Below are 27868 nucleotides of genomic sequence, written 5' to 3' on the forward strand. Positions count from 1 at the left end.
TTAATGCTAATTGCTTTTATTGCAAATGTAACCACTTGTGGACGTTATTTATATGCAAACACCTCAACCGAAATTTATCTAAGCTCTTGCTGCTCAATAAAGAGATGTCCCTTAAGAAACATAAAAGTTCTTGAATTCAACTAACTGATTTAAGCAAAAGGTTACATAGCAACTATCATTACACTCATAGTTTTACAACGCTTAATATCTGGACAATATTTCCTTTCATAACATTAAACCTTGTTGGGGCTTTATATTATTTAAAAACAGGTTTAAGACTAAATGACGACCAACTTAAGATTCATGGAAAACTGAAGGATAAAAATGGACTGAATGTAAAATAAACAAATTAAAAATCAAATTTATAGCTTTTAAGATCAACTTTGTCAAATCTTTATTTACAATGTTGTCACAGATATCCAATATGATAACACCGGGAAAACATATGTGTATAATAAACCCATGATAAAAAAAAATATATACAAGTTTCAATATAAAAATGAAAATTAAATACCTAAAATGAGGTTTAACATACTTCAAAAGTTTGTTCATCACATAACAGCAATTCATTAAACCGATAACAATCAAAGGCATATCTTCCAAAAAGTAATTTAAATCAATACAATCTTATTCCGTAAATTTTCATTCCTCACTTTTTCTTTTTCTCTTTTTCTGGTTTTAAACTACTGTCATTTGAATATCTATGTATTACTTCTTCTATGTTACTCTTATGATCAAATATTTTCAGTATTTGAGCTTTGCTTTCAGATATTTGGTCATGGATTACCTTACACCTTTGTAAATTACCTTTAAGCAATTCAGTAACTCTGTCAGATTCTTTTGTACGAGATTGAGTTTCTATCACTTGCAATATTGATCTAAATCTTTCTCCTGCCTGAGATTCCATGTCACCAAGATCGGTTAACTGTGTCTCAATACGATAGACATTCCAACCACGTATAGTATGAAATACTTGTTTTTGATTTGCCAAATCAGTTACAGTTGGTCTTTTTTCATCTTTCACTTTAACATCTGAGTAGCGAAGGAAATGGTTATTACGTGGTTTCCATGTCATATTCAAGGATTCAAGTATTGACATCCGTGGAAGCTTCACATACGGAGTCATTTCATCTGATGTTGCAACTTCCATCTCTTCCATCACGTTATTTTCTTCATCTTGCTCCTCTTCGTATTCACTTTCAACTTCATGCGCCTGAAGAAGTTGTTTCCTAGGCTTCTTTCGGGGACTCAAATCTGCTTCAACAATAGAGTCTCCTTCTCCTCCAACACTAACTGAAAGCTCAACTGTTTCTTCACTAGATATAATATCATTGAAAGAACCAGAATTCAACGGTTGGATGTCATGGTTTAAAGTTTGTGAGCCTGTATTCAATGGTTGGATGCCAGCTAGGACTGTTCCGAAAGCACCTGTGAGGTTACGATTAGCCTTTAGCGGGACTCCAAATGTATCTAGCTCTCGTTTTCTAAGGATAGTTGGCCGAGGAGATGCACCAACTTTACTAGGAGTCAACGGCGCATCAACAGTTTGAGAGATAGAGGCAGGGCCAATTGATTGCTCTGTAATGTGGTTATTCTGCACATCAACAGGGGTAGCATTTACAGAAACGCTAGATTTTGTAGAATTGGGTGTAGGTGACTGTGACACATTTCCACTTGTTGTAAGATCCATGGCTTGAGATGAAACATCACATTTAATAGGTTTTGTTTTTTCAATGGAAAGTACTGAAGTAACCATTGGGGCTCCAACTGGTGTTTTGTTTCTGATAGTTCCTCCAGATGGTGGAGCAGAATATGTACTAGAAGGAGATTGCAATCCAGATCGAATAAGAGCCGCCGTAACTGAAGGCGCAGTAACCTGTGGCATCACAGGTCCAGGAATTACTCTTAACGCAGATATAACAGATTTACTTCCATTGGTAAATGTGCCACCGTGAGCCACTGCTTTAATTGTGACCATAGGTGAACCAGACGGGCCATATGCAGGAGCAGACGTTATTGTCTGTCCTGCAGGTATAACACTGAGAGGTCTTATGATATGGGCAAGGGTGGGACGCACCTGAGCAGGAACTGTCCTTATCATTCCCAATTTGGATTCTGGAAGTGGAGACTGTCGCGATGCTACCATTCCTGCATTTGAAGTTGTTATTGTGACTGAGGATCCGTGTCTTATGGCAGGGATGGTCACTCGACTACCAACAGCAACACCAGCTGGAAGTCGAATTGAAGAACCAGATGGAAGTCTTGGGGAAGATGATGGCATAGCAGTGGTCTTTACTTGACTGGTTTGACTGGTTCTACTCACTGCATCAGACTGAGACGACTGGACTCCGGGTAAAAATGAGGCTGTAGTTTGTGTGCTAAATGTAAGAACTGCGCCAGGAGACGCTAACACCCATTGACCCCCAGCCACACCTGGACCAGGACCCCTTGTAGGTCTTGGCAAGTGCTGGTTTAATGGTAAAGCAGCAACGGTTCGTACAAGATGACCCTGCTGTGAAGACCTTGGGCTAGTTTGTGCGGGGACAGCTCTTACTATTGGTCTTATTCTTGCTTGTTCATTATAGTTTGCAGTGGACCTCAACAGCGTAAGGGATGATTGAGCAGAGGTTTGCTGATGGGCTTGCATGACAGAAGATCTCTGGCTAAGGTCGTGGGGAATGTTGTTGCAAGACTCCGCCATTTAACTTCCTGCAAATGTGAACAGAAATAAACAAAACAAGAGACTAACAGAGTAAACAGGTCTAGACTGACTAGTAGTCTAGAATTAAATAAGAAAAACTAATTATAATGACAACTTTTACCTAAAAGAGTATTCATGCTAAATTTGATTGAATCTGTTTATGATAATATAAAAAACAATTGCTTATTTTTCAACTAAAAGTAAGGAGGAACATCAAAAATATAAACAAACAGAAATTATTACTTATATGAGGGAAGCTGTCCGCTCCTCAATTCCTCACTCTTTATGCTATTTTTTTATAGATCGTTTGAAAAAACTTATTATTCTAAGTAAACGGCCCGTGTGTTTCAAGAGTCGTTCTTAAAGAATTGGGACATAAAGTAAAACTTCAGCGTAAAGAGAGGTGCTGAGGAGAGGGTAGCCCCCCTCATGAGTAATAGTTTCTGTTCGTTTTAAGATTTGATGTTGCTTGTTACTTTCAGTTGAAGAAAAAATTTTTTATTTAATTTTTACCGTTTAGAAATAATGGCGGTAAAACCGGCTTCACCTTCATGGATTCCTTCTCCACACGGACTATCCCTCCATAGAAAGCAATTCTTGCGCAAAATACCCCCCCCCCCCGCAGAAAAATCGCTCTCAGAAAATGTTAATCTAGTTGAAGATTCCCCCGATAATTTTTTTACGGACGGTTCCAAGTGAAAAAATTTTCTTAGCGCACTTTAATTTGAAAAGTTTGTTTTTAAAATCATGTCGGAGATCCCCTTCTCCGTGGAAAAGTTTTCCCTCAGATAACCTGCTCCCCAGTAGAAAGTTGCTCCCGTAGAACATTCCCTCTGGAGAATTTTCCCCGCGAAAAATCCCTTTTTATGAAAAGATACTGTAGACAACTCGAACCCAGTAAAAATTCCCCCTGACAATTCCTCTTAAAATCTCCACGTGTAAAATTGAGTCGGCAAAGTGAAAGTAAGACTAATGAAAAGAAATTCGTATAGGAATTCTGGCAAATTCAGGAACTCACCCCCTGCAATTTCCCTCCCCATGGAAATTTCTCCCTGTAGAAGATCCCCCAAGCAGAAAATTCACCTCCACCCCAAAAATGTATACATACTTCCCAATAACAAATACTATACGTAAACAACGGGCAAGATTTGTAGCTTAAAGAAATTTCACCACGGATTGTGGGGGAAGGGGGTCATGTTATCTCCAAATGCATAGTTATTGAGCCCTTTGGCTATGCTGAAAAAAAAATTATATCTCAAAACTTTGATCGGAAGACTTTGAGGAAAAAGGGGGTCGGGAGGGGGGCTAGTTGCTCTCCACTCTTTTTTGTCCCTTGAAAAGGGCACTAGATCTTTCAATTTCTGTTCAAATGAACCCTTTCCCGACATTCCAGGACTATTGATTCGATGCGATCACGCCTGTGGAAAACAAAAAAACAAACAAACATCCATCTGTGATCTTTCTTTTGACAAAAAATACAAAATTCCACATTTTTGCAGATGGGAGCATGAAACTTCTGCAATAGGGTTCTTGGATACGGTGAATCTGATGATGTGATTTTAATTAAGATCCCTTGACTTATCTCTTTTCCGAAATCAGGCAAATTTTCTCTGGCGCATAGCTTTTGATGGGTAACAGTAATGCATATTAGTGTTAGTAGCTTAGTCAATCTTATATATTTGGAAGCAGCATAGCAAGTCAATTCTTGTGATATGTCTACTGATATCAAAACTCAGTTTTTTAGAGTTTCGATTACTATTGAGCCATAAACTGTGGCTCAATTAAACCACAAACCGTTTTATTAAAACAAACTGTTTATTATACCACAAACTGCTTGATATTTCTACTTTATCTTATAAGATATATTAATAACAATCCGAGAAGAAAATACAGCATAAAAAACATATCACACATCAAAACCATGTAAATATGGAATTTAAGCTATTTCAATTTATTTTATTTAGCATTTCTTTTTCTTTTGAAGTTAACTTAAGACTCAAAATTAAGATAAAAAAGAAGAGGAAGAGACTTTCAGCAAAGTTTGCATTTTCTTCCCTCCTTTTTATAATTTATTTCAGAAGAATGTTTCCCAAAAAAGTTTTTCAGAGAAAAGTAAAGAGCCATATTATAAAACTAAAATGAGCAGAAATAAAGCCATACAAAATGTCAAATAGATTGAATGAATAAATGGGGCCTATACTGAACAAAAATCAAATTAAAAATACTATAATAAATAGGCCTAAATGTAATCTAAAAAGTATCAGAAAATAACATCAACAACAAAAAATAAGAGTAGGACTGCTTCCCCATCAAAGGCTTGAAAAAGCTCGTGTCATTTGTGCTTTATTCAAAAACATTTCAAGGGAAAAAAACTTCGAATACTTACAGTAGTGAATTTTAATTTATGATTTAATAATTTAAAATGTCATATTGTTTTGTCAAAGAATTTCCTATTGATTCTATTTTATTCTGCAGGGTAGAATATTGATGTCTAAAAATAACTTCTAAGGTGAACATTTTTTTAAAATAAATCTGTTTAGTTTACTGAAACAATAAATTGGCGAATCAATAAATGAGTTTTTGGATATTTAAACGCAATGTTTTTAAAATGAAGAAAGTACTGAGGAAAATATAATCTGTAGCAGGATAATGAAACTAGATTTGTTGCTTAAAATATAAAGATAAAAAAAAGGAATATGATCAATTTTTGACTTGTCTATTTTTTTTTAAGTTTGACTAAGTAAATGCCATTATTTTTGCTCATTTTATGTTTCTAATGCTGCCCAAGCTCTTTGGGAGGAAGGTTTCTTTAAAATTAATTTATATTTGTTTTTCAAATAACACAGTTTTCTAGAAAAAAAATCAGCTTTTCTGCTTAAGAGTAAAATGCTGGTTTGGAGTTAAAATTTTACACAGAATTTGAATAATCAGTAAAAACGCTCGATCAGCCGTAGTTTTGTAAAAATATTTTTATTATAAAATTTGGGATGGGGGAGGGGATTCAACATACAGACGGAAAATATGCATAATGTTTGATCTTCCATGGGACTGAATCTATCCTGAGCTTGATCCTGTAGACAACTATACACTCTTTAACATACATTTGTCTCAATCCATCATTTTCTTAAAAGCATATTTTCATGTTCTGGACTGTTTTGACTATTAAACGGGTTTAAATAGATTGTAGGGAGTATATAATACATTCTTAGCAGAAAATGGCCTGGAAATCTCATTGGTGTTTGAAAACTTCAAGCTTTTAACCAAAAGATTATCTGCTAAGAATCCTCTAAAGAAAATATCTTATAGTTATCAAATGCGGGACCATTTTGAGTTTCCTTTTAGGAAACTCAAAAGGAAACTTTAAAGCTCCTAAGGGGAAATGTTTCCCCTTAGGAGCAATATTCACAAAAAGAAAGAGCTTCAAGGAATCGGGGTCAGTTTGTGACATACGAATACAGACAGCGCAATAGCACCTGCCTAAGTAAAGAGCAATGAGGACACAATGTATTTTTTTTTTTGTTTAGACCGGGGCACTTCTTATGGAAGGAGTTGTCGTAGAAACTTTGAAAAGGGCCCATTTGATTGAAATTGAAAGGACTAGTGCCTTTATTAATAGCCGGAAGTGATTGAACCCTCTCACGCCCACCATTTTTTCAAACACGTCCAATCAAAATTTGGAGATTTCTGTTTTGTTCAACGTGGTTGAAAGGTATGGAAATTATGTCTTTGAGGATTACAACCCCCCCACCCGCTCCCACAGCCCTCAGAGCAAGGGTTGTAAGTTATACCCTCGGGGCATATTAGGTTTATATAGAAAGGATAATCGTATAAACTTTGGAGGGGGCTCATTGGATTAGTATTCAGAAGTTCTAGCGCCCTTTTGAGATTCAGAGTGATCGGAGGGTGGATAACCCCCCCCCCCCTTTGCACCTCGTATTTTCCCGAAATGCAGCTGATAGAAATTCTGCAATGGCCATTTGTTGTCGTAGAAACTTCAAAAAGGGCTCATTCGATTGTAAATTGGGAGGAACTTTTTCAATAGTCAAAAAAGATTGGAGGGCAACGACCCCCCCCCCACGACAATCAATTCCAAAAAAACATCTAATCAAAATTTTGATACAGCCATTTTGTTCAGCGTAGTTGAAGGGTCTGGAAATTATGTCTTTGAATATGACCCCCCCCCCACAGCCCTCAGGCAAGGGTTGTAAGTTATGACATGGGGGCATTCAAGATTTGTATATAAAGGGTAGTCGTATAAATTTCGGAGGGGGCTCGCTGGATCGGTAATAAGAAGTTCTATTACCCTTTTTCAGATTTAAAGTGATCAGAGGGCGGATATCCCCCCCTCACAACTCGTATCTTCCCAAAATAAACAAACACAAAGCAGAGACGATAGGGAAAAATCTTTTCAAGACAGTGAAAATCAAATCAGTGGACATAGGTGTATCTGATAGAAATTTTAAGATGGCCGTTTGTTCAAGTAGAAACTTCAAGAAGGGTTCATTTGATTGGAAATTGGAACGAATTTTTTTAATGGTCTAAGTATTTGGAGGGAAACGAGCCCCCCCACACACACACCAATCAATTCCAAAAACACATCTAATCAAAATTTTGAAATAGCGATTTTGTTCAGCATAGTTAAAAGTCTGGAAATTGTGTCTTGAGGATGACATCCCCCCACAGCCCTCAAAGCAAGGGTTATAACTTATGCCTCGAGGGCAAATAAGGTTTTATGGAAAGAGTGGTCGTATTAACACCGGAGGGGGCTCACTGGATTGGAATCAGCTGTTCTAGTTCCCTTTTTAAGAGTTAAAGAGATCGGGGCAGCCCCCCTTCCCTACCTCTTGTTTTCCAAAAATACATCCAATAAAAATTTTAAGAGAGCAATTTGTTTCAAAAATAGTTCAAAGATCTTACAACAAGGCCTTTGGGGAGGACACGATCCCCCAGAGTGTGGGGGGTAAGGATTGTAAGTTATGCCCCAGGGGCATATAAGGTTTTTATAGAAGGGGCGGTCGCGTGGACTTTAGAAGAGGCTCATATGATTTGAAATATATAGTTCTAGTTACCTTTAAGAGTCAAACATGATGGAGAGCAGCTAGCCCCCTCGCTGACATACTCTTTTCACAAAAAGCATTCAATTGGAATTGTGAGATGGCCATTGTGTTACCAATAGTTCAAAAATCATAAAAAATGTCTTTAGGGTGGACACAATCAAGGGTTGTAAGTTATTCCCAGGGCATATAGCTCTGCTCTCTGTTGGAGCATAATATTGTTTTTTTTTATATTGTTAATTTGAATTAATAAATATTGATTGATTGATTGATAAGGGTTTTGTGGAACGGGTAGTTGTATAAGCTTTTTTTAAGAGTCAAAAGTGAATGGAGGGACGCCAGCCCCCCCCCAAAGCCTATTATCCCCAAAAAAATTTCCGATCGAAACTTTAAGAGAGCTGTTTTGCTCAGCATTGTTGAAAGGTCCAGTAATTATGTCTTGAAGGATGTCAACCTCCCCAAAGTCCTCAGGACAAGGGTTGTAAGTTTGGCAATTCGTTCTTTGTTTACACATACTATATGTTATTGAGAAAGATATGCATGTTTGAACTTTTCTTTCCAAGAAGACGAAAGGTCCTCAGGTGAGCCTTTCATGTTGAGGGGGTGTGTTGAACTAAATCAAAACATGTTATGTGTATACGAATTGTCAAAAAAGTAAAACACATGAAAAACTGAGCATACTAATTTGGGAAATTTAGCAAAAGATAAGGGAGATGATTAAACAGGCAATATTTGCATGCTTCCAATACTAATACAACTACCATCACTACTACTAGTTTGAGATAAATGCTGAGAAGCTACGTGCAAACACATTGTCATAGCAACGGCTAATTTTTTTAAGTTGAAACTTCCAGGACTAGATAAGAGGAATGTTCAACTGACCAAAATGCAATAGGCTAATACTACTGCTGCTAGTAGTACTACCGCTATTCAATACTATTACTAGTAATATCAATACTACTACTGTGACTACTATTACAACTATGCCTAGGGGTAAGAAGGTGAAATTTTCAAGAAATTCTGAGGAGAGAGGATGAACTGATTCAGAACACGCCCTCTGTATACAGGTTGTCAAATGGGTGTGCCAGCAATATCTTAGGAACAGTTTGGTGTGTGAAGTTGAAACTAACAGGGCTTGTTGTGAGGGATGTTGAACTAACCAAAAGAAAAAATTTGCATCTTAGTGCTACTGTTTCTACTCATACTGCGGCTACTATTTTTACTACTTCTATTACTACTACTGCCACTAAAGCTTAGGCTTCTACAATTAGTTCTACTGCTACTGCTACTACTACTGCTATTAAAATTAAGAATATTAAGGCAAAACATTCGGGATATAGGGTAAAGGCACCGATGATTCTATAGTGCAATTTCGGAGATACTATCAAAATTATCAATCAAAACAGGATAATTCTGCTTAGTCGTGACTTGGAACACCCTCTCTTGTGACAATACAAAACATGGAAACTATAACCGATACACCAGATAAGAAAAGAACATTCAATTCAATTAGTTTCCTGTTTTGACACAAAATGAGCTCCGGGCAATTTTTTAGCTATGTAATCTTCAAACTGCCATTACTTGGTAATTTTTTGCAAAAAGAAAGGTGGGATTAGCACCAATGCGTGAAGATACATCTGATCTTCTCTAAAATGTAGCCACACTGACTTTCTCTTGATAAAATAAAATTAGAATGGCAGCTAATATTATATTGGCGAAACTATGTTCTAAGTGTCGAAAGTTCTTGTGTGGTTTGGTGGGATACCAGCCCGACTAAAAATGTTCCATCAGCCAAATTCAAACATAGATATTGGCTTCTATCAAGGAATGCATATCTGTTGAGAATATCTTGTAGCAAGACAGCAGCAGGCCCTGTCGAAATATAGGTGACTCTGTCGAAACTTCTCAGAACATTTAAAACAGATAAGAAGCAATTGGTGTCGGAATTCAAGGGTCCTCTGACGAAAACAGTTGCAAATTTACGTCTACTTTCTCAACAAAGAGAGATTTTGACGATTACTATTTCTAATAATATTTACATGAAAAAAACCCATAAAACAGGTTTTTTTTTTAAATTGTAGCTTTACTGACTTGATGCTAGATGCTTTATTTTTCCATCATCTGAGGAACTGCTACTTGGCCTCATACCATGTGCATATTTGTTAGCATTTGACTTGGTTGATCATAACATCCTAATTCATTTGTCGCTGAATAACTTTGAAGTAGACCCTCTCTCAGTAAATTTTGTCGATGTTTTCTATTAAATAATTCCCAAGTTGTAAAATACAAAAATGTTCTCTCTGATCCCCTCCCTACCTGGTGTAGAATTCCTTAAGGAACCTTGTTAGGAGCACTCTTATATCTAGTAATGATTAATGAAATTGGTAAAGGATTGCCTCATAGGTCTTAATATGTAGATTTCCTGCTGACCCTTGAATTATATCAGTAGTGAGGGCTTTTAAGGTCCGACGGGGCCCCTATCCCTTCGAATTCCAGTCCCAACAGTTTTTTTAGAAACTTCTTAAGACGGAGGTGCTTGTTACGTAATAGGGAATGTAATAAACCGGCCTAAAGGAAGGTTTTAAAGGCAGACATAGGAAGGTTTTTAAAGGTGTACATAAGAATGCTTTTAAAGGCAGCCTTAAGAAGTTTTTAAAGGCAGCTATAGGAAGGTTTTTTAAAGACACGCATAGGAAGGTTTTTAAAGGCAATCATAGGATAGTTTTTAAAGACACACATAGAAAGGTTTTTAAAGACACACATTGAGAGGCTTTTAAGACACGCATAGGGAAGCTTTTAAAGACAGGATGTTGCATAAAAAGACTTGTTAAGAGTTCAGAGGGAGGGGCTAGTCGAGATGCAAACGTAAGCGTTACACTATAGGGAGTGTTTTCCTCAAGAGATCCTTCAAGGCGTTTTTCAAGACGTTTTTACAAAACATTCTATTTTTCCTGAAGAAGTTTTCGACACATTTAAAGACGTTTCAAGACATTTTTAAGATATTTTTCTTCAAATCATTTTCAGACAATTTTTAAGAGATTTTCTTCAAGACGTTTAAAACATTTCAAGACGTTCTTTCTAAGACGTTTTTCAGGATTTTTCTGGTTGTTAAGTAATGGGGTTTGTTTACTTTTGGTTGTTATGTAATGGCAATGTAGACGTGGGATGCTACACAATGGCAGCGCACATGTAGGGTGTTACGTAATGGCCCCGTACACGTGGGATGTTACGTAATATTTTAAGGAATATTTTTTATTCAAGATTTTATTTTTTAAGGCGTCTTTTTCTTTCAATGTGTTTTTTAGATTTCATTTTCATGTATTTTAAGGGAACCTTTGTAATGTAAAGAATTCTGTCCACATTAGGATGCGAAAGGGACTTCTCCTCAACGGAATGCAGCACTAGACACCAGAACTATGAAAGCCTTTTTAATATTATTATTCGGATAATACTTTCTACGTTATAATCTATTGCAGGCCAGGAGAATCTCCTTTCCTACTTACTAGAATGGTTAAACGAATCGCTTGTTTCCCAATGAGTGGAATAACTGAAATGCAGGGGGAGAAATCGATTACTAGACATTGATAACATTTGAAGTGTACCTGCTTGTTAAGTAATACTCTAGAGGGTGTTATCAGATAATATCGGGGGATGCTGTATTGAAACTTGGATATCCTATCAGAGATGAAATAAAAGCAACATAAACATTATAAAAGCATGAAATCAAAGAAAAAGCAGTTAAAACTCAACAAACGAAAAAACACCACGTGAAAAAAGGTTAGAACCCTAGCAACTAATTGCAGGGGGAGGCTTGCTATTAGAGATAATTTTAAACCATATTAAGAGTTATTTCTGAAATGTCTTAATGAAAATGTTATGTTTTCTAGAGCCAAGACTATGCATATTTATGCCATCGTGACAATATGCTGCTGGCCCATCCTCCATTTAGCAGCGAATACCAGAGAGGAGTTGTTATTAAGAGTTAAATTTAAACCATTTTGAGTTATTTCTGAGGGGTCTTAATGAAAAGGCCTCATTTCTTTGACTGGGTGTTATATTTCATTCCCATTCTGCAGAAAAATCCCTTTAAAAAATACGACCTTAATTTTAAACTGTAGAACATGTTAGTCCAAGCAATTCACGTCCCCGTGTCATACTACGGATGGCACACACCACCCTTTGGCACCCCCTCATCATTTCTAAGACGTTGTTTAGATATTTTCATGCTAAAATCATAGATTAAACCCAATATTTCGTCTTTTCGTAAGCCACCCTCAAAGCCACCATATGCTGCTGGCCCATCCTCCATTTAGCAGCGAATTCCAGAGAGGAGTTGTTATTAAGAGTTAAATTTAAACCATTTTAAGAGTTATTTCTGAGAGGTCTTAATGAAAAGGCCTCATTTCTTTGACTGGGTGTTATATTTCATTCCCATTCTACAGAAAAATCCCTTTAAAAAATACGACCTTAATTTTAAGCTGTAGAACATGTTAGTCCAAGCAATTCACGTCCCCGTGTCATACAACGGATGGCACACACCACCCTTTGGCACCCCCTCATCATTTCTAAGACGTTTCTTAGATATTTTCATGCTAAAATCATAGATTAAACCCAATATTTCGTCTTTTCGTAAGCCACCCTCAAAGTGTTACACTATCTCAATTCACACCACCCTAACAGAGTATGACTTACCCTCTAGTCATTCCAAGACACTTTCCGGATATTTTCTTGATAAAAATCAAGCATTAAATCCAATGATTCATTTTTTTTTGCAAGCAAACCCGGTGTGATACATCACGTAAATTCACACCTCCGTGTCGCACTATTACTGGCCCTCTGGCACCCTCTGACACCCTCTGACACCCTCTAATCATTCCTAAGACGTTTTCTAGTTATGTTCATGATGAAATCATGCATTAAATCCAATGGTTCGTGTTTTCACAAGCCAACACTCCGTAAAAGCCATTTCAACTCAAACCACCGTGTCACTGGCCCTCTGGCACCCCCTTATCATTTCTAAGATAATTCCCAGACATTTTAATGATAAAATCATGCATTAACCAATGGTTCATGTTTTCACAAGCCATCCTTAACGTGTTACACTGTATTAACTCAAACCACCGTGCCACACTATAAATGACCCTCTGGCACCCTCTAATAGTCCCTCATAATTCCCTGTTAAGATATTTCCCTGTTAAAAATCATGCATTAAATCTATTGGATCATTTTTTCACAAGTCATCCTCAACGTAATACATCATGTCAATTCACACAACTGTGCCACACAATGGATTGCCCACGACACCCTCTGGCACCCCTGATCATTCCTAAAGCATTTTCCAGGTTTTTTCCTGTTAAAAATAATGCTTTAAGTCCAATGGTTCGTGTTTTCGCAAGCCATCTTAAACGATATACACCAAGAGAATTCACACCAGCAGGCCAGACTATGACAGGCCCTCTGGTATCCTCTGACATCACGTCAAAATTCCTAAGATATTTTTCAGATATTTCCTTTTTTTAAATAATGATTTAAATCCATTGATTCATGTTAAATGATCGATTCTAGTGTAAACGGTTAATTTATAGGAAAATATATGAAAATGCCTTAGTTGTGATAATGCAAGCGAGAGGGTGCCACATGCACCCTCTCATGGAGTTATCAGAAGAAACGTTGTTTGAAATTTTGCCCTTAAGTTTAAATGATCGATTCTAGTTTAAACGGTTATTTTTGTAGGAAAACGTCTGAAAGCTGTTTTGGTGTGATGACGCACGCCAGTGGCTTCCATATGCTAGCCATTGAGTGCCACAGACTGGGAATTGCCAAGGAACGTTTCCTTGGCAAGTTTCCACTGTTCAAATAAACACAATGGTCATTTTCAATTTATAAAGTTATTTTTGTGATGACAAGGTTGAAAAACCCTAGGCATGAGAATATACGCCAGAGGGTGTCATAGTGAGGCACAGTGATGTGACTTGACATGGTGTATCACTTTTGGGTGGCTTGCAAAAACAAACAGATTGATTCAAAGCATGATTTTTAACAAGATAATATCTGAAAGTGTCTTAGGAATAATGAGGGGTGCCAGAGGCTGCCGTGTGTCATCCATAGTGTTGCACAGTGGCTTGAATTTACATGGTGTATCAGGTTGACGCTGGATTGCAAAAACATGAACCAATGGATTTAAAGCACGATTTTTAACAGGAAAATATCTGGAAAATGTCTTAGGAATAATAAGGTGGTGTCAGAGGGTGCCAGAGGGCCAGTCATAGTATGCATTGTGGTGTGAACTGTCTTGGGATATCTCGTTTAGGATGGCTTTCGAAAACACGAACCATTGGATTTAAAGCATGATGTTTAATTGTAAAATACTTGTAAAAAGCCTTAGGAACGATTAGGGGTGCCAGAGGGTGTGTGGCAAAGTGGCGTGTAAATAGCGACGAAGATCAAACTGCCTTTCCATCACAAACATCAAAAACAAGAAGAACAATAGGGAATTCTTTTCGCAACGCTTTTATCCTGAATATTTCGGGCCTATGTCCAAGGGCTGTTCTCAGCAAACCAAAAATATATAAGGAGAAAAACTTACAACATGATACAAACAATATAACTAAAATAAAAAACAAAAAGACACACATCGAAAGACTTGCACATGAAGAATTTTAAATACAGGAAGTTACGTAACAGAACCTGTTAGAGTTCAGGGGGCGCTAGTCAAGATGCAAACGTAAGCATTACATCATAGACAGTCTTTTCTTCACGACATTCTTCAAGAAGTTTTTAAATAGATTTTTTTTTTTTTTTTAAATTCCATGACGTTTTTCAAGACATTTTCTTCAAGACATTTCAAAACGTTTTTAAGACATTTTTCTTCGAAAAGTTTTTCAAGACATTTTAAAGACATTTTTCTTCTAGACGTTTCTTAAGATATTTTTCTTGAAGACGTGTTTTAAGACCTTTCAATATGTTTTCTTTCTAATATGTTTTTCAGGATTTCTTGGGTCGTTACGTAGTAGGGTTTGTTTACTTTTAATGGTTACGTAATGGCAGCGCACACATCGGATGTTATGTAATGACGTCATACATGTGATATGATACGTATTGGTGGCACACTTGTGAGATGTTACGTAATGTCAGCCAATACGTAGGATGTTACGTAATACTTTAAGAGATTTTTTCAGGATTTCATTTTTCTTCCAAGACTTTGTTCCTTTCGAGGTCTAAAGGGATTTCCCCTCAAAGGAACGGAGCGCTGGACACCTGGACTATGAAAGCCTTTCTAATATTATTATTCAGGCAATAATTTCTACGTTGTAACTTATTGCACGCAAGGATAATCCCCTGCCCCCATCACTAGAATGATTGAATAAATTGCGCGTTTTCCTATGAGTACAAAAACTGATGTGCAAGGTGAAAATCAATTAACAGAAATTGGCCACTTTTGAAGTGCACCTTCTTGTTAAGTAATGCTTTAGAGGGTATTATCAGATGATATTGGGGGATTTTCATGGTGCATTTTTTTAGTAATTGAGATTTATACTCTATTGAAACTTGAATGTGCTATCAGATATGAAATAAAATCATCACAAACATTTTAAAATCATGAAATCAAAGAAAATGCAGCTAAAACAACAAAAAAACGTGGGAAAAGCTTATAAAGGATAAAATATAAGCGAAAAGAACCATGAATTAAAGAAAGGTGGGAACTCTAGCTACCAATTCCAGGGGAAGGTTTGTTATTAGCGATGATTTTAAACTACGTTAAGTGTTATTACTAAAAGGTCTTAATGAAAATCCACGTATCTTTGAGCCAAGACTATGCATATTCACTCCACCGTGACAATATGTGGCTGGCCCACACCTGGCAACCAATTCCAGAGGGGGCGCTTGTTATTAGAGATAAATTTAAACCATAAGTTATTTCTGAGAGGTCTTAATGAAAATGCCTCGTTTCTTTGACTGGGTGCTAGATTTAACTCCCCCTAAGCCGAAAAATTCCTTGAACACCTCCCATCTTAACTTTAAGCTGTAGAACCTGTTAGTTCGAGCAAATCATGTCACTGTACCACACTATGGATGGCACACGGCACCTTCTGGCACCCCTCATTATTCCTAAGACTTTTTTCAGATATTATCATGACAAATCATGCATTATATCTAATTTCTCGTGTTTTCTCAAGCCATCCTAAACGGGGTTACACCATTTCAATTCACGCCACCGTGCCACAATATGACAGACCCGCTGGCACTCTAGCACCTCCTCATAATTCCTAGGACATTTGCCAGATAATTTCTTGTTAAAAATCATGCATAAAATCCATTGTTTCATGTTTTCGCAGGTCATCCTCCATGATACACCATGTCAATTAATGCCACCGTGCCACACTATGACTAACCGTCTGGCACCTTCTAGCACCCCCTAATCATTCCTAAGAAATTTTCCAGATATTTCCATGATAAAATCTTGCGTTAAAAAAACGGTTTGTGTTTTTGCAAGCCAACCCTCCGTCATATACCATGTCAATTCCCACCACCGTGTCACGCTATTACTGGCCTATTGGCATCCTCTGACACCACTTCATCATTCCTAAGACATTTTCCAGATATTTTCGTGATAAAATGATGCATTAAATCCGATGGTTCGTGTTTTCGCAAAAGAGCCTCAACATTTTACACCATCTCAATTCAAACCACCGTACCACACTATGACTGACACTGGCACCCTCTAGCACCGTATCATCATTCCTAAAACATTTTCCAGATATTTTCTTGTTTTCTGATATTTTCAAGAAAATATCTGGAAAATGTTTTAGGAGTAAAATCTAGCAGCCAGTAAAAGAACCGAGGCATTTTCACTAAGTCCACTCAGATATAATTCAATATGGTTTAAATTAATCTCTAATAACAAGCCCCCCCCCTCAGAAATTGGTCGCTAGGGTGTGATCCAGCCACGTCTGTCACGGTGGAGTGAAGATGCATAGTCTTGGCTCAAAGAAAAGTGGCATTTTCATAACACATCTTAGTAATAACTCTGAATGTGGTTTAAAATTATCGCTAATAACAAGCCTCCCCCTGATATTGCTAGCAAGGGTTCCCACCCTTCTTTAATTCATGGTTCTTTTCACTTATATTTTATCCTTTATATGCTTTTTTCATGGTTTGTTTTTTTGTGTGTTGTTTTAACTGCTTCTTCTTTGATTTCATGATTTTAAAATATTTGTGATGCTTTTATTTCATCTCTGATAGCACATTCAAGTTCCAATTGAGTAAAAACCTCAATTACTAAGAAAATGCGATAAGAAAAACCCCCAATATTCCCTGATAATACCCTCCAAGGCATTACTTAACAAGAAGGTGCACTTCAAATATAGCCAATTTCTAGTAATCGATTTTCCTCTGCATATCGATTATTGCACTCATAGGAAAACACGTGGTCCACTTAATCATTTTAGTGATTGGGACAGGGGATTATCCTTACGTGTAATAGGTTATAACGTAGAAAGTATTGCCCTAATAATAAAATTAGAAAGTCTTACATAGTCCAGGCGTCTAGCGCTCCATTCCATTTAGGGGAAATCCCTTTTGGATCCTGATGCGCACAAAAATCTTCAGATGATAAAGGTTCCCAGAGAAAACATCGTGAACGAAAGTTAAATCTAAAAAAAAACCAAGAAAGAAAAAAAGATCTTGAAAGAAAAATGAAATCCCGAAGAAAAAATTTCTCAAAGTATTACGTAATATCCCACGTGTGTGCTGACATTACATAGCCTCTCACGTGTGCACTGCCATTACGTAACATATCGCATGTGCGCCATCATTACGTAACATCCCACGGGTGTGCTACCATTACGTAACCACCAAAAGTAAACAAACCCTATAATTTAACAACCAGAGATACCCTGAAAAATGTCTTAGAAAAAAAGTCTTGAAGAAAAACGTCTTAAAGAATGTCTTGAAAAACTTTTTGAAGAAAATGTCTTAAAAATATCTTGAAATATCTTGAAGAAAAATATCTAGAAAAACGTCTTGGAATGTTTTGAAAAAAAGCCTTGAAAAACTTCCCCAAGAATGTCTTGAAGAAAACACTCCCAATGATGTAATTCTTACGTTTGCATCTTGACTAGCGCCTCCTGAACTCTAACAAGTTCTGTTACATAACATCCTGTCTTTAAAAGCCTTCCTAAGTGTGTCTTCAAAAACCTTCCTATGTATGTCTTTAAAAACCTTCCTTTGGCTTCCTTTAAAAATTTCCTATGGCTGTCTTTAAAAGCTTTCCTTTGTGTGTCTTGAAACACCTTCCTATGGCTTCCTTTAAAATCTTCCTATGTGCCGGTTTAAAAACCTTCCTATGTGTATCCTTAATAGCCTTCCTGTGGCTGCCTTTAAAAAATTCCTATGCGCTAGTTTGAAAATCTTCCTATGGTTGCCTTTTAAAATTTCCTATGGCTGCCTTTAAAAGCATTGCTATTACATAGCAAGCCCTTGCATCTCTTAGTAAACACCCCCTATTACGCAACATGCACCTGCGTCTTCAAGAAGTTTCTAAAAAAAATAGGACTGGGATTTGAAGGGATAGGGCATCATCGAACCTAAAAAAAGCACTACTCATGTCATCAAAATATTAAAAGTGGCCCCATCAGAACTTTACCCACGTTTTGGACGAAGCTAATAATTTACATACGAACATAAGTTCCACTAAGTCAATTATAATAATAATTAACTTCTTAAAATTCTTAGAATCCACTCCTTTTTTTAGACCTTATCCCACACAAAATGACTTGTGAAACATGTTAAACTCCTCGTTGTCACAAATTTCTAATAATCTTAAGTAGGACATGCAAATTTCAATTATTCTGGACTTTCCAGACAACAAAATACATTTGAAATGTTTTCACTTTTCTTTCTTTCATGAATAAAAATAATCAAAACTTTAAGGAATATATATATCAATATATGTTAATTAAACTGACAATCGACAGTCATTTGTTTTTTTCAGTAAAGCGCAAATTGTGTTCTGGTCTTCAGAAGGCATGGGGGTTATCAGCCCTACTCATGTTTATTTTTGCTCGTTTTGAGGCTGAATTTACTATTTATTGTAATTTCTCTTTGTTTTGAGTTTCATTAATTCATTGATAGTGATTTGTGGTAGTTTTACACTGGAAGATTTTATTTGACTTGATTTTTGCTCATTCTTGGCTTAATGGAGCTCTTTACTTTTCTTTGAAAACCTGTTTTGAGGAAAAGTTTTTCTAAATTAACATTCGAAAAAAATAGTGTTTTCTCTTATTTTCTTGATACTGAAAGGTAAAGTAGAGAGGGGTTATAAAGTTCAATGAAGAAAAAAAGGACAAATCTGTACTGGTTCAGAAGCATACAAAATAGACCCAAGATTTTTTGTCATTAATTCAATTGAAACTTACTGGACATGCACAGTAGGCAAAAAGGCCTAGAAATAGAGAAAAATGTCAAGCAAATTTGGTTGTTTTGACCTGTGAAGCCCCAAAATGTTTTTTTTTCAGATTTACCTGAAAGTTTTGGGTAAGTATACTGGGTCAAGGGACCTAAATTAGAAAAAAAAAGAAAAGTTTTGTTTAATCTGTTTAGGATGCTCGATTTTTTATTCAAACGAAATAAAACTCTTTTTAAGAATTACGTTGATAGTTATTTATTTAAACGTGCTTAATAGTTAAAACAAATCAGAATATGCTCAGATAGGCTTAGCATATTGACCCCCCCCCTAGAAAATTTTGAACATGGACAGTCTCTCTTGCCCCATGTAGATCACCTCATACAAAATTAAGTAGCCAAAGAGAAAGTAGGACACATAAAATAATGAAGAAAAGATGGAATTTTGGAATATTTTACCTATATTCCAAAATATAGGCAGACTATATTTTGTATAATATCCTCCCATATATTTTTTTACATTTGTATTTATTTAATTTTTTTCGTGGTTTAGGGGTTTGATTAATCATAGCAGGACAAGACCATGGTTAAAGAAAAAAATTGAAAATATAAAAATAGTGGGTCACTGTAGAAGGGTTGCCCTTTGATGGAAGTGCATAGAGATAACAGACTGGGACTAAGAAATACAAATTTTTACTCCTTGTTGAATCACTCTGGTACCGACTATTCACCCCTTACAATCTAGAATTACAAGGTGTACATCAGAACGATTTCCAATCTGAAATGTCTTTAAGGTGGAAGACTTAAAACGAACAGACATTTCTCTGTATATGAGGGGGACTTCTGTCTCCCCAACCCCCTGGTTGCAATACTAATGTTTTTTAGCGTTTTCAAAAGCCAGCCAAATAAATTCCTGATTTCTTACTGCTAAATTGTATATATACCAACAGCTGTAAATTGATTGGTATCAATCCATTTGTTCACTTTTTCTGCTTAAGAAATGTTGGATTTTAATTAAAAATTCTGGATAAAACTTGAATATTTACTCAGAACATTCAATGGACTGTGGTTCTGTTGAATTTACAACAACATTTACTACAGAATTTTGGATGGATAAGAGGGGTATTATTATTCATACAAACAGAAATTCTGCATGACTTGTGATATTCTACACAGTTGAGGTAATCCCAAACAGTACAATAGGGTTCTCTGATGTTTGAATACGTTGCATAAATATGTGTAAATACACTGAGCCTTTGTAAAAAAAAAATAGGATAAGTGAAAATACTACCACTTAAAATCACAAAAAAAACAAAGCTCCTGCCAGCATTTGTCACCCTTCCTCCACCAAAAATTTCATGGCAAGGCATATGATGCCCCTCCTTGTCTTTTATACCTCTGTGTAGTTAGGTACTATTACACCCATCCTCCCCAAGCCCCACCTCAGCACCATAAAAAAGTGTAGACCAAAAATACTCCCAGGAATCATGACAGATCACAGGAATCATGACAGATCAGACATTGATTTCTATCTATCCCCTTTCCCAAAACTCCATCTACTTATACCTGAAGGTTCAAGGAATGTTAGGATATTTGGGCATTAAAAAGGATAATTGGGTGGTGACCCACCACCCCTCATTCATAATAGCTGATACACACTTACACATCATGATATATAATTTTTTGAATATGAAGGAAAGCAGTTGAGTTAAATAAAGCTTTAAAATAAACTGAGAAAAAATTTTTGAAGGATATCACCCCACAGCACCCTTATTCAGGCTTAGTGTAATAAAGAGGGATGAGAGATTAATTTCTAACTTCTCATAATATTGAAAGAACCAAAAAAGCATCATAACCATGACAACAAGGGTGTATAGGTTATGAGGCAAGATTACAAGGGCTGTGGGGAGTGACATTCCAAAGACACAGTTAATGGACTTTCCAACTATGCTGAACAAAAGGACTATCTCAAAATTTTGAGTGGATGTGATTGGGGAATCAAAGGGCATGAGGGGAGCTGAATGCCCTCCAATCACTTTTTACTTTTAAAAAGGGTACTGTAACTTTTAATTTCCAATCAATTTCAATTTTTAAAGATATTGCTGATACACCCTTTGGACATCTGTGTACAAATACTGTTTTCTGATTTAGTTCAACTTTCTCCTCAACACTTCCTAAAATTTTCGCTTCAATATCCTTAACCTTGGTAATGAACATTACAGAAGCAGTAGTTGTAATGGTAGTAGTGGCATTAGTAGAAGTGATAGTGGCATGCAAATATTGCCTTTTGGTCAATTGATCTTCTCCTTTAAGTATTCCTTGAAAGTTCCAACTTAATACCCTAATCCAGTGGTTCTCTAAGTGTGGTGTGTGTACCTCCTGGGGGTATGCTAAATTTTTTAAGGGGTATACAGCTGGCCAACAAAAAAATAAAACTACCCTTTAACTCTAGGACTGGCAATTTTCTTTATTTTTATTTTTTAGCTGTAGTTTACCTATTACTGGTAACTGAGGAGGGTTACCCAAAATATTTTGTGGGTGGAAAAAGGATACAGCATGGAAATAGGTTTGAGAACCACTGCCCTAATCCATACCTGAGATCTGCATGCACACAGTGAGATCTTTTAACAATCTGTATGCACATAGTGTCTCTTGATTTAATTCAAATTTCCTCTTTTGCCCTTAGTCCTAACAGTGCCAGCATGAGCAGCAGTAGCATGAAGCCTACATGTTGCCTGTTGACCAGTTAAACATCCCCTCATTATGCCTTGGATGTTTCAGCTTGATATGGTAAGATATTTCGAAGATATTGTTGATATTCCCTTTTGACAATCTGCATGCATATAGTTTATTTTAATTTAATTTAACTTTCCCCTGAATATTTCCTCAAATTTTCACTCCATTACCCTCAGCCTTGGTAGTAATTGCTATGGAAGCTGTAATTGCGGTGGTAGTAGTTTTATCAGTAGATTTCCTTGCTAGAATATGTTTTTGGCCTTGGATTCATTACTGAAAGTTTTATTTTCATAACCTAAACATTTTCCAAGAAAACAAAAAGTAGGTTATCTAAATTTTATCCTCTGTTTCATTGGGTTTAGTTTTTGAAACTACAAGTAGATAACTTCAAAGACCACACTGCCTTTCCATGACGAATGTAAAACAGTTCAAAATAGGGATGATACCTTTTTATTGACAGCGAATAGATATAAAATTATTTAACTGGATATTTCGAACACATATACAGTGTTCATCATTACTGCTGATGATGAACACTGTGTATGTGTTTGAAATATCCAGTTAAATAATTTTATATCTATTCACTGTCAATAAAAAGGTATCATCCCTATTTTGAACTGTTTTACTTTGAAACTACAAGTCTGGTTATTTCAGTAGAAAACTATATCAAAGGTTTTTCTCTAGAATCAATATACAGAATAATTGTAGGTAACACATTTTGCACACAGCCCCACTATAACTTACCCCAACCCCTACTAATGTGCAAATATATAGCCAAATATTTCCCATCTATTCTCCCAATGCATCTCTATTTTTTCAAAACATGTAAACAAACATTAAATCAACAGTGACAAAACAATAACCAGAAAAACAAGCAATGGGTGGCAGAATGCATTAGAAATATATAATTTGGGCTATATAGTTGAACCTGTCAACATCTCTCCAAATTCAAAGCAACTGTACCAGAGACATCCCATGATTGTTGACCTTTGCATGACCAAATGGTAAAACAAAAGTAATATTGTCCATATTGCAAACTAGGAATTACATCTAACTCAATTAAATGTGCTAATTGTGACTCTTAGTTCCATGCAATGGCTGAAAAGTGTTCCAGGATTGATATTACCAATTGGAATAACTCCTGGGTGTGCCTTGATTGCTCCACTAAATCCAATTTAAAAGCTTACTTCTTCTCTTAGTCTTTCTGTACCCTGATCTGGCTTCCCTCAAACACCTTGTGCCCCTGTTGAAAGAAAAAGAATTCTTATCATCCTATGTAACTTAAGCAGTCTTACTCCTTTTCCTGAACCTCCTCACAGCCAGCTTTCTTTTTTAACAGAAAAACCAAATGTGTCTCATAAGGCTGGACCTAGTTCAGTTGATCCTACAATTACCCTTGCCATACCCCAGTACCATGATCTTGAAACTCTTTCTGAATGCTCATGTATATATATATATATATATATATATATATATATATATATATATATATATATATATATATATATATATAGTTTTATGTTGTTGATTTTGCATTTTTGCCAGTTTATGTGAAATCATGATTTGTCAACTCTGAACTCCAAATTTGGCCCTTTCTGGGCTTGTCATAGTGATTTATTATTTTTTTTTATAAATTTAATAATAGCTGAGCTCATTCAGAATATTGCAGACACCCATAAGGGTGACCTATTAATTGCAGACGACTTCAACCTGTTGACCATCACCTGGAAAGACCAATTCCCCTATGTCACCTCTGATACTGTGAATCCCATCATAGATATGATCCATGATACTTGCTTCCACTGAATTGTCAACCAACCAACCTATTTCATGAGCAGGCAGCTTCCAAGCCTCCTAGACCTAATATTTCTTAGAGGACCAGAATCCCATCTTTATACTAAGTACATGCCCCCAATCAGGAAAAGCGACCATGTTGCCATAGAAATAAAAACAACATTCCTCAAAGTAACTAACAGCTACATCAAAAGGACCTTCATAGACTATGAGAAGATTAGAATGGATCTCAGCAACATCTCCTGGGATGATGTCCTAATCGGCTCTTTAGAACAACAATAGCAATACTTCAAGGAATTACTGCTAAACAAAGCTGATGAGTACACTTCAAGAAAGCTCATCCCAAAACCATGAACACTACCAACAATGACAAAAGATATTCAGAAGGAAATTAACCAAAAAAACAGACATTGGAAGAAGTAGAAAAAGCATCCATCCTGGGAAAACAAAGAAAAATTTTCAAAGAGTAGAAACAGACTTAAAAATTTAACACAAGATTTATACACAAGCTTTGAATCTAAACTTACAGACAAAGCTAAGACAAATCCAAAGAAATTTTGGTGATATGTCTCTAGCCAAGACCATAATAGACAAGGCATCAGGAAACTAGTAACTGAGGAAGGTGAAGAAATAACCAATATCAACAAGCTTGCAAACTCACTTAATCAGCAATTTGTTTCTGTTTTCACCACTGAACCTGATGGTCCTTTACCCTCTTCACCTGAATACATTATAACATCCCCAATGGAAAGCATCACTCTATTACATACAGTGGTTCTCAGACGCTTACAGAAATTGGATACTAACAAATTGCCAGGACCAGATAACCTACATCCCAGGCTATTAAAAGAAACTGCAGCTATCATAGCAGAACCACTTAGGAGAATTTTCCAGACATCACTTGCCTCTAGAGAGCTGCCAGCAGGCTGGAAAATAGCCAACATTACACCAGTTTTCAAGAAATGTAATCATTCCAAGCCTGAAAACTATCAGCTAATTAGCCTGACCTCAGCTATCATCAAAATTCTTGAATGTATAGTCAATGATTCAATCCTTAAGCATTTGACAACCAACAAGATCTTGTCCCCCAAGCAGCATGGCTTCCAGTCAGGGAAATCAATTGAAACAAACCTCTTGGAATCATACAAGGAAATCACAGACCTAATTGACCATGGACGTCTGGTTGACCTACTCTTGCTGGACTTTGCTAAGGCCTTTGACAAGGTTCCTCACAGTCAACTGCACTTCAAAATATCTGCTATTGGCATCAATCAGGCTATTGTAGACTGGCTGATGAATTTTCTTACAAAGTGCAAGCAGAAAGTTCACTTATTTGCTACAGATGGCAAACCAATATACTCTGACAAGGCTGAAGTAATGAGCAGAGTACCACAGGTGTACTGGGTCCAACTCTCTTTCTGATTTACATCAATGACATATTTAACCATATTGACAATGGCATGCACCTGTTCGCTGATGATGCAAAACTCTTTGGTATTGTATGCCCTCAAAGTATCTAGCACAACATAGATGAGTTACAAGTTTGGACCCAGGACTGGCTTCTCCAACTTAATGCAGGAAAGTGCTGTGTATTACACCTTGGACCCAATAACCCAATGGCAAACTATACAATCTACAACCCCACCACCAAAGTAAAAGAACAACTAAAGAACAGAAGAAAGGGATCTAGGTGTCATTATTGATGATAAACTTAAATTTCACAGCCGTGTCCAGCATATTGTTTTCCATGCAAGCTCCAGTCTTGGACTACTAAAACAAACCATCAACAGCAGACAGGCATCTATATTTATAAAATTATACAAGGCTCTTGTCAGACCTCATCTCAATTTTGGCATTTGTCTTGCTGGTCCTCATTATCAACAAGATGTGAGACTCATTAAAAATGTACAGAGACAAGCAACAAAATGCATAGAAAGTCTAGCATCAACCTCATACGAGGACCACCTCAAGTACCTCAAACTACCCACTCTGGTTTACTGACACTTGCACAGCAATATGATGCTTACTTACAAGCTACAGAACGAAAAGTCAGCAATCTTTGGTGGCAATCTCAGTACCAGCCAGCACAACACAAGAGGACACTCCAAGAACCTACCAAAGTCAAGCTCCTGATCTAAAACTTGCAAAACATTATTTTCAGGAAGAGTCATTAATCATTTTAATAAACTGAAATATTCAACTGTCAGTGCTCCCTCTATCCAGTCCTTCAAAAACCAACTTGACAAAGAGTAGGAGAAGAAGCAGTGGAGGTTTGACTGGCAGTCATCAACTCAAGAACACTACAGGTCTGGAAGACCTTAAAGCTCTCAGATGGTTTAAGGTAAGGTAATATATACATTATCTTATATCATTAGGGTGGGGGCCAGGGGTAAAGTATAGCATAGTTGTATGCAAATATGTTAGCTAGAATTATTCTGCATATTATGAAGTAGCCTATGAATTGTTTTCCTAACATGTTTCCTTCTCTAGGCTTATACCAAATAACTATACAAGTCTCTAAAAACCTTATAGGATAAATTAAAATTGAGCAAAGGTACAAAGCTCAAGTTGGGTAATGTTTATATTATCAGACTGGGGTAAAAGACCTCTTGTTGGGAAATACCACCTGTCTGATGGGAGGGAGTAAAATTTTTAGTAAAATTCTAGTTTAGTGACTTTTGGCTATCTCAGAAAGGGGTTGGGTTAGGAACAGCTGAAACTTTCAGGGATGGGTCTAAAGACTAAAGAATATACCAGGAAGGTATTTTAAAGTACCCACCTCTACTCCTTCTCTCTCTAGAGAGCCCTGATATTCACCTACATGACAGGTCTATACCTATTGAAATTTTGACAAAACAACATTTTGCCTAAATTTTCAGCTACCACTTGCTTGTTCTTAGCCTTTAGTTCTGAAAATGCAATTCCTGTTATTTGAGTAGAATTCTGAGCCATATCAATGTTGTTTTTTTTTTCAAATTTAGGAAATGTATTTGTATATCTTTAAAACCTTATAAATTGGGATTGAGCAAAGTTGTGAAGCTGAAAACAATTTTGTTGTACTTCATTCAAGCAGAAGATTTATTTTACAAGGTTTCACTTTTATAACACACATATTTTTAAAAGTCATCAAAGGTCAGGACTCTCTAGAGGGAGAGGGAGTGGAGGTAGGTACTTCAAAATACCTTCCCAGGACATACTTTAGCCTTTAGACCCATCCCTGAAAGTTTCATTTTCCTAGCCTAACCCCTTTCCAAGATAGCCAAAAGTCACTAAACTAGAATTTTACCAAATTTGTTGCTGATAAATATGAATGTTATATTTGGATTCAAGATGCAATTGTGACTATAGAGGTAAGTTTGTTTCTCAGATACCTGAATAATCTGTTAATATAAATGTTACCCTATAAGTCACCTTTCTTGTGCTTTATTTAAGCAGACGATTAGACAGGTTTTGGCCTACATTTATAACACAAAGGTTGTTAAAGATCATCTAAGGTCAGTGTCCTCTAGAGGAAGAAAAATATGGGTAGCCTAGGTGCTCCAAATGTCTTCCCAGGAGATCATTAATGCTCTTGACTGGTTCCTGATTTTTATTCCTCTGAGGCAACTATTTTCCTTGTAAAAAAAAAACACAAACTACAATTTTAATCAAATTTTGAGGCTTAAAACAGTCTCCTTGGGTGTACTTAAGATTTATTCCTTGAAGTAGGCTATCTCTGAGGCCACCACAAAGTGTATCTGAGCTCATTATAGGTTGGTGCACTTTTAAGGGGAAGTGATGGTGGTATACATATCATAAGACATTTGCAGGACATAATTTAAGCTCTCAAAAGGTTCCTGAAAGTACCATTTATTTAGCTCAATTGCTGCTCAAGACAGCTGAAGCCCCTTGGGCTACCCACATTTTAAAAAAATTATCCCTTAAATGATGACTTGATGAAACTAAAACAGACCAAGCAAGGATATATTCACAGATAGCCAAGAAAAGTCTAACCAGATAAGCTAACTAGCCTAGCCTACTTTAAATTTTTCCTATGCTTACAGCTGTTCTTCTGTTTCTTCAAGCAGTCCAACTGTCCAAGAGTCAAGAGTCTAAAGTCCTGGAGACGCATTTGGTGTTATTGGCCATTCACATGGGGCTTATTCGTAGTCCTAATCATAGTCGCAACTCTCAGTCCTAG

General features: G+C 36.5%; 1 protein-coding gene across 6 annotated transcripts; it reads right to left on the reverse strand.

The window, feature by feature from the left end:
* Positions 1-27868, reverse strand: LOC136030194 (histone deacetylase complex subunit SAP130-like). Of its 6 annotated transcripts, none has more exons than XM_065708952.1 (2): positions 27730-27868; positions 1-2709 (listed from the first exon to the last, which is right to left on the reverse strand). In XM_065708952.1, the coding sequence occupies exon 2, from the start codon at positions 2699-2701 to the stop codon at positions 650-652; it is 2052 nt and encodes a 683-aa protein (XP_065565024.1). In that variant the 5' UTR covers positions 2702-2709; positions 27730-27868; the 3' UTR covers positions 1-649. The 6 variants fall into 6 exon arrangements, with proteins under 6 accessions (XP_065565024.1, XP_065565022.1, XP_065565025.1 ...); XM_065708950.1 differs by having other exon boundaries at positions 27708-27755; XM_065708953.1 differs by having other exon boundaries at positions 27682-27753.

This window comes from Artemia franciscana, chromosome 8 (assembly GCF_032884065.1).
Source record: "Artemia franciscana chromosome 8, ASM3288406v1, whole genome shotgun sequence".
Taxonomy (NCBI): domain Eukaryota; kingdom Metazoa; phylum Arthropoda; class Branchiopoda; order Anostraca; family Artemiidae; genus Artemia; species Artemia franciscana.

What these genes read in the sequence shown, in the direction of transcription:
- LOC136030194 (XM_065708952.1), bottom strand. Translation starts at nt 2,701, where the DNA reads ATGGCGGAGTCTTGCAACAACATTCCCCACGACCTTAGCCAGAGATCT.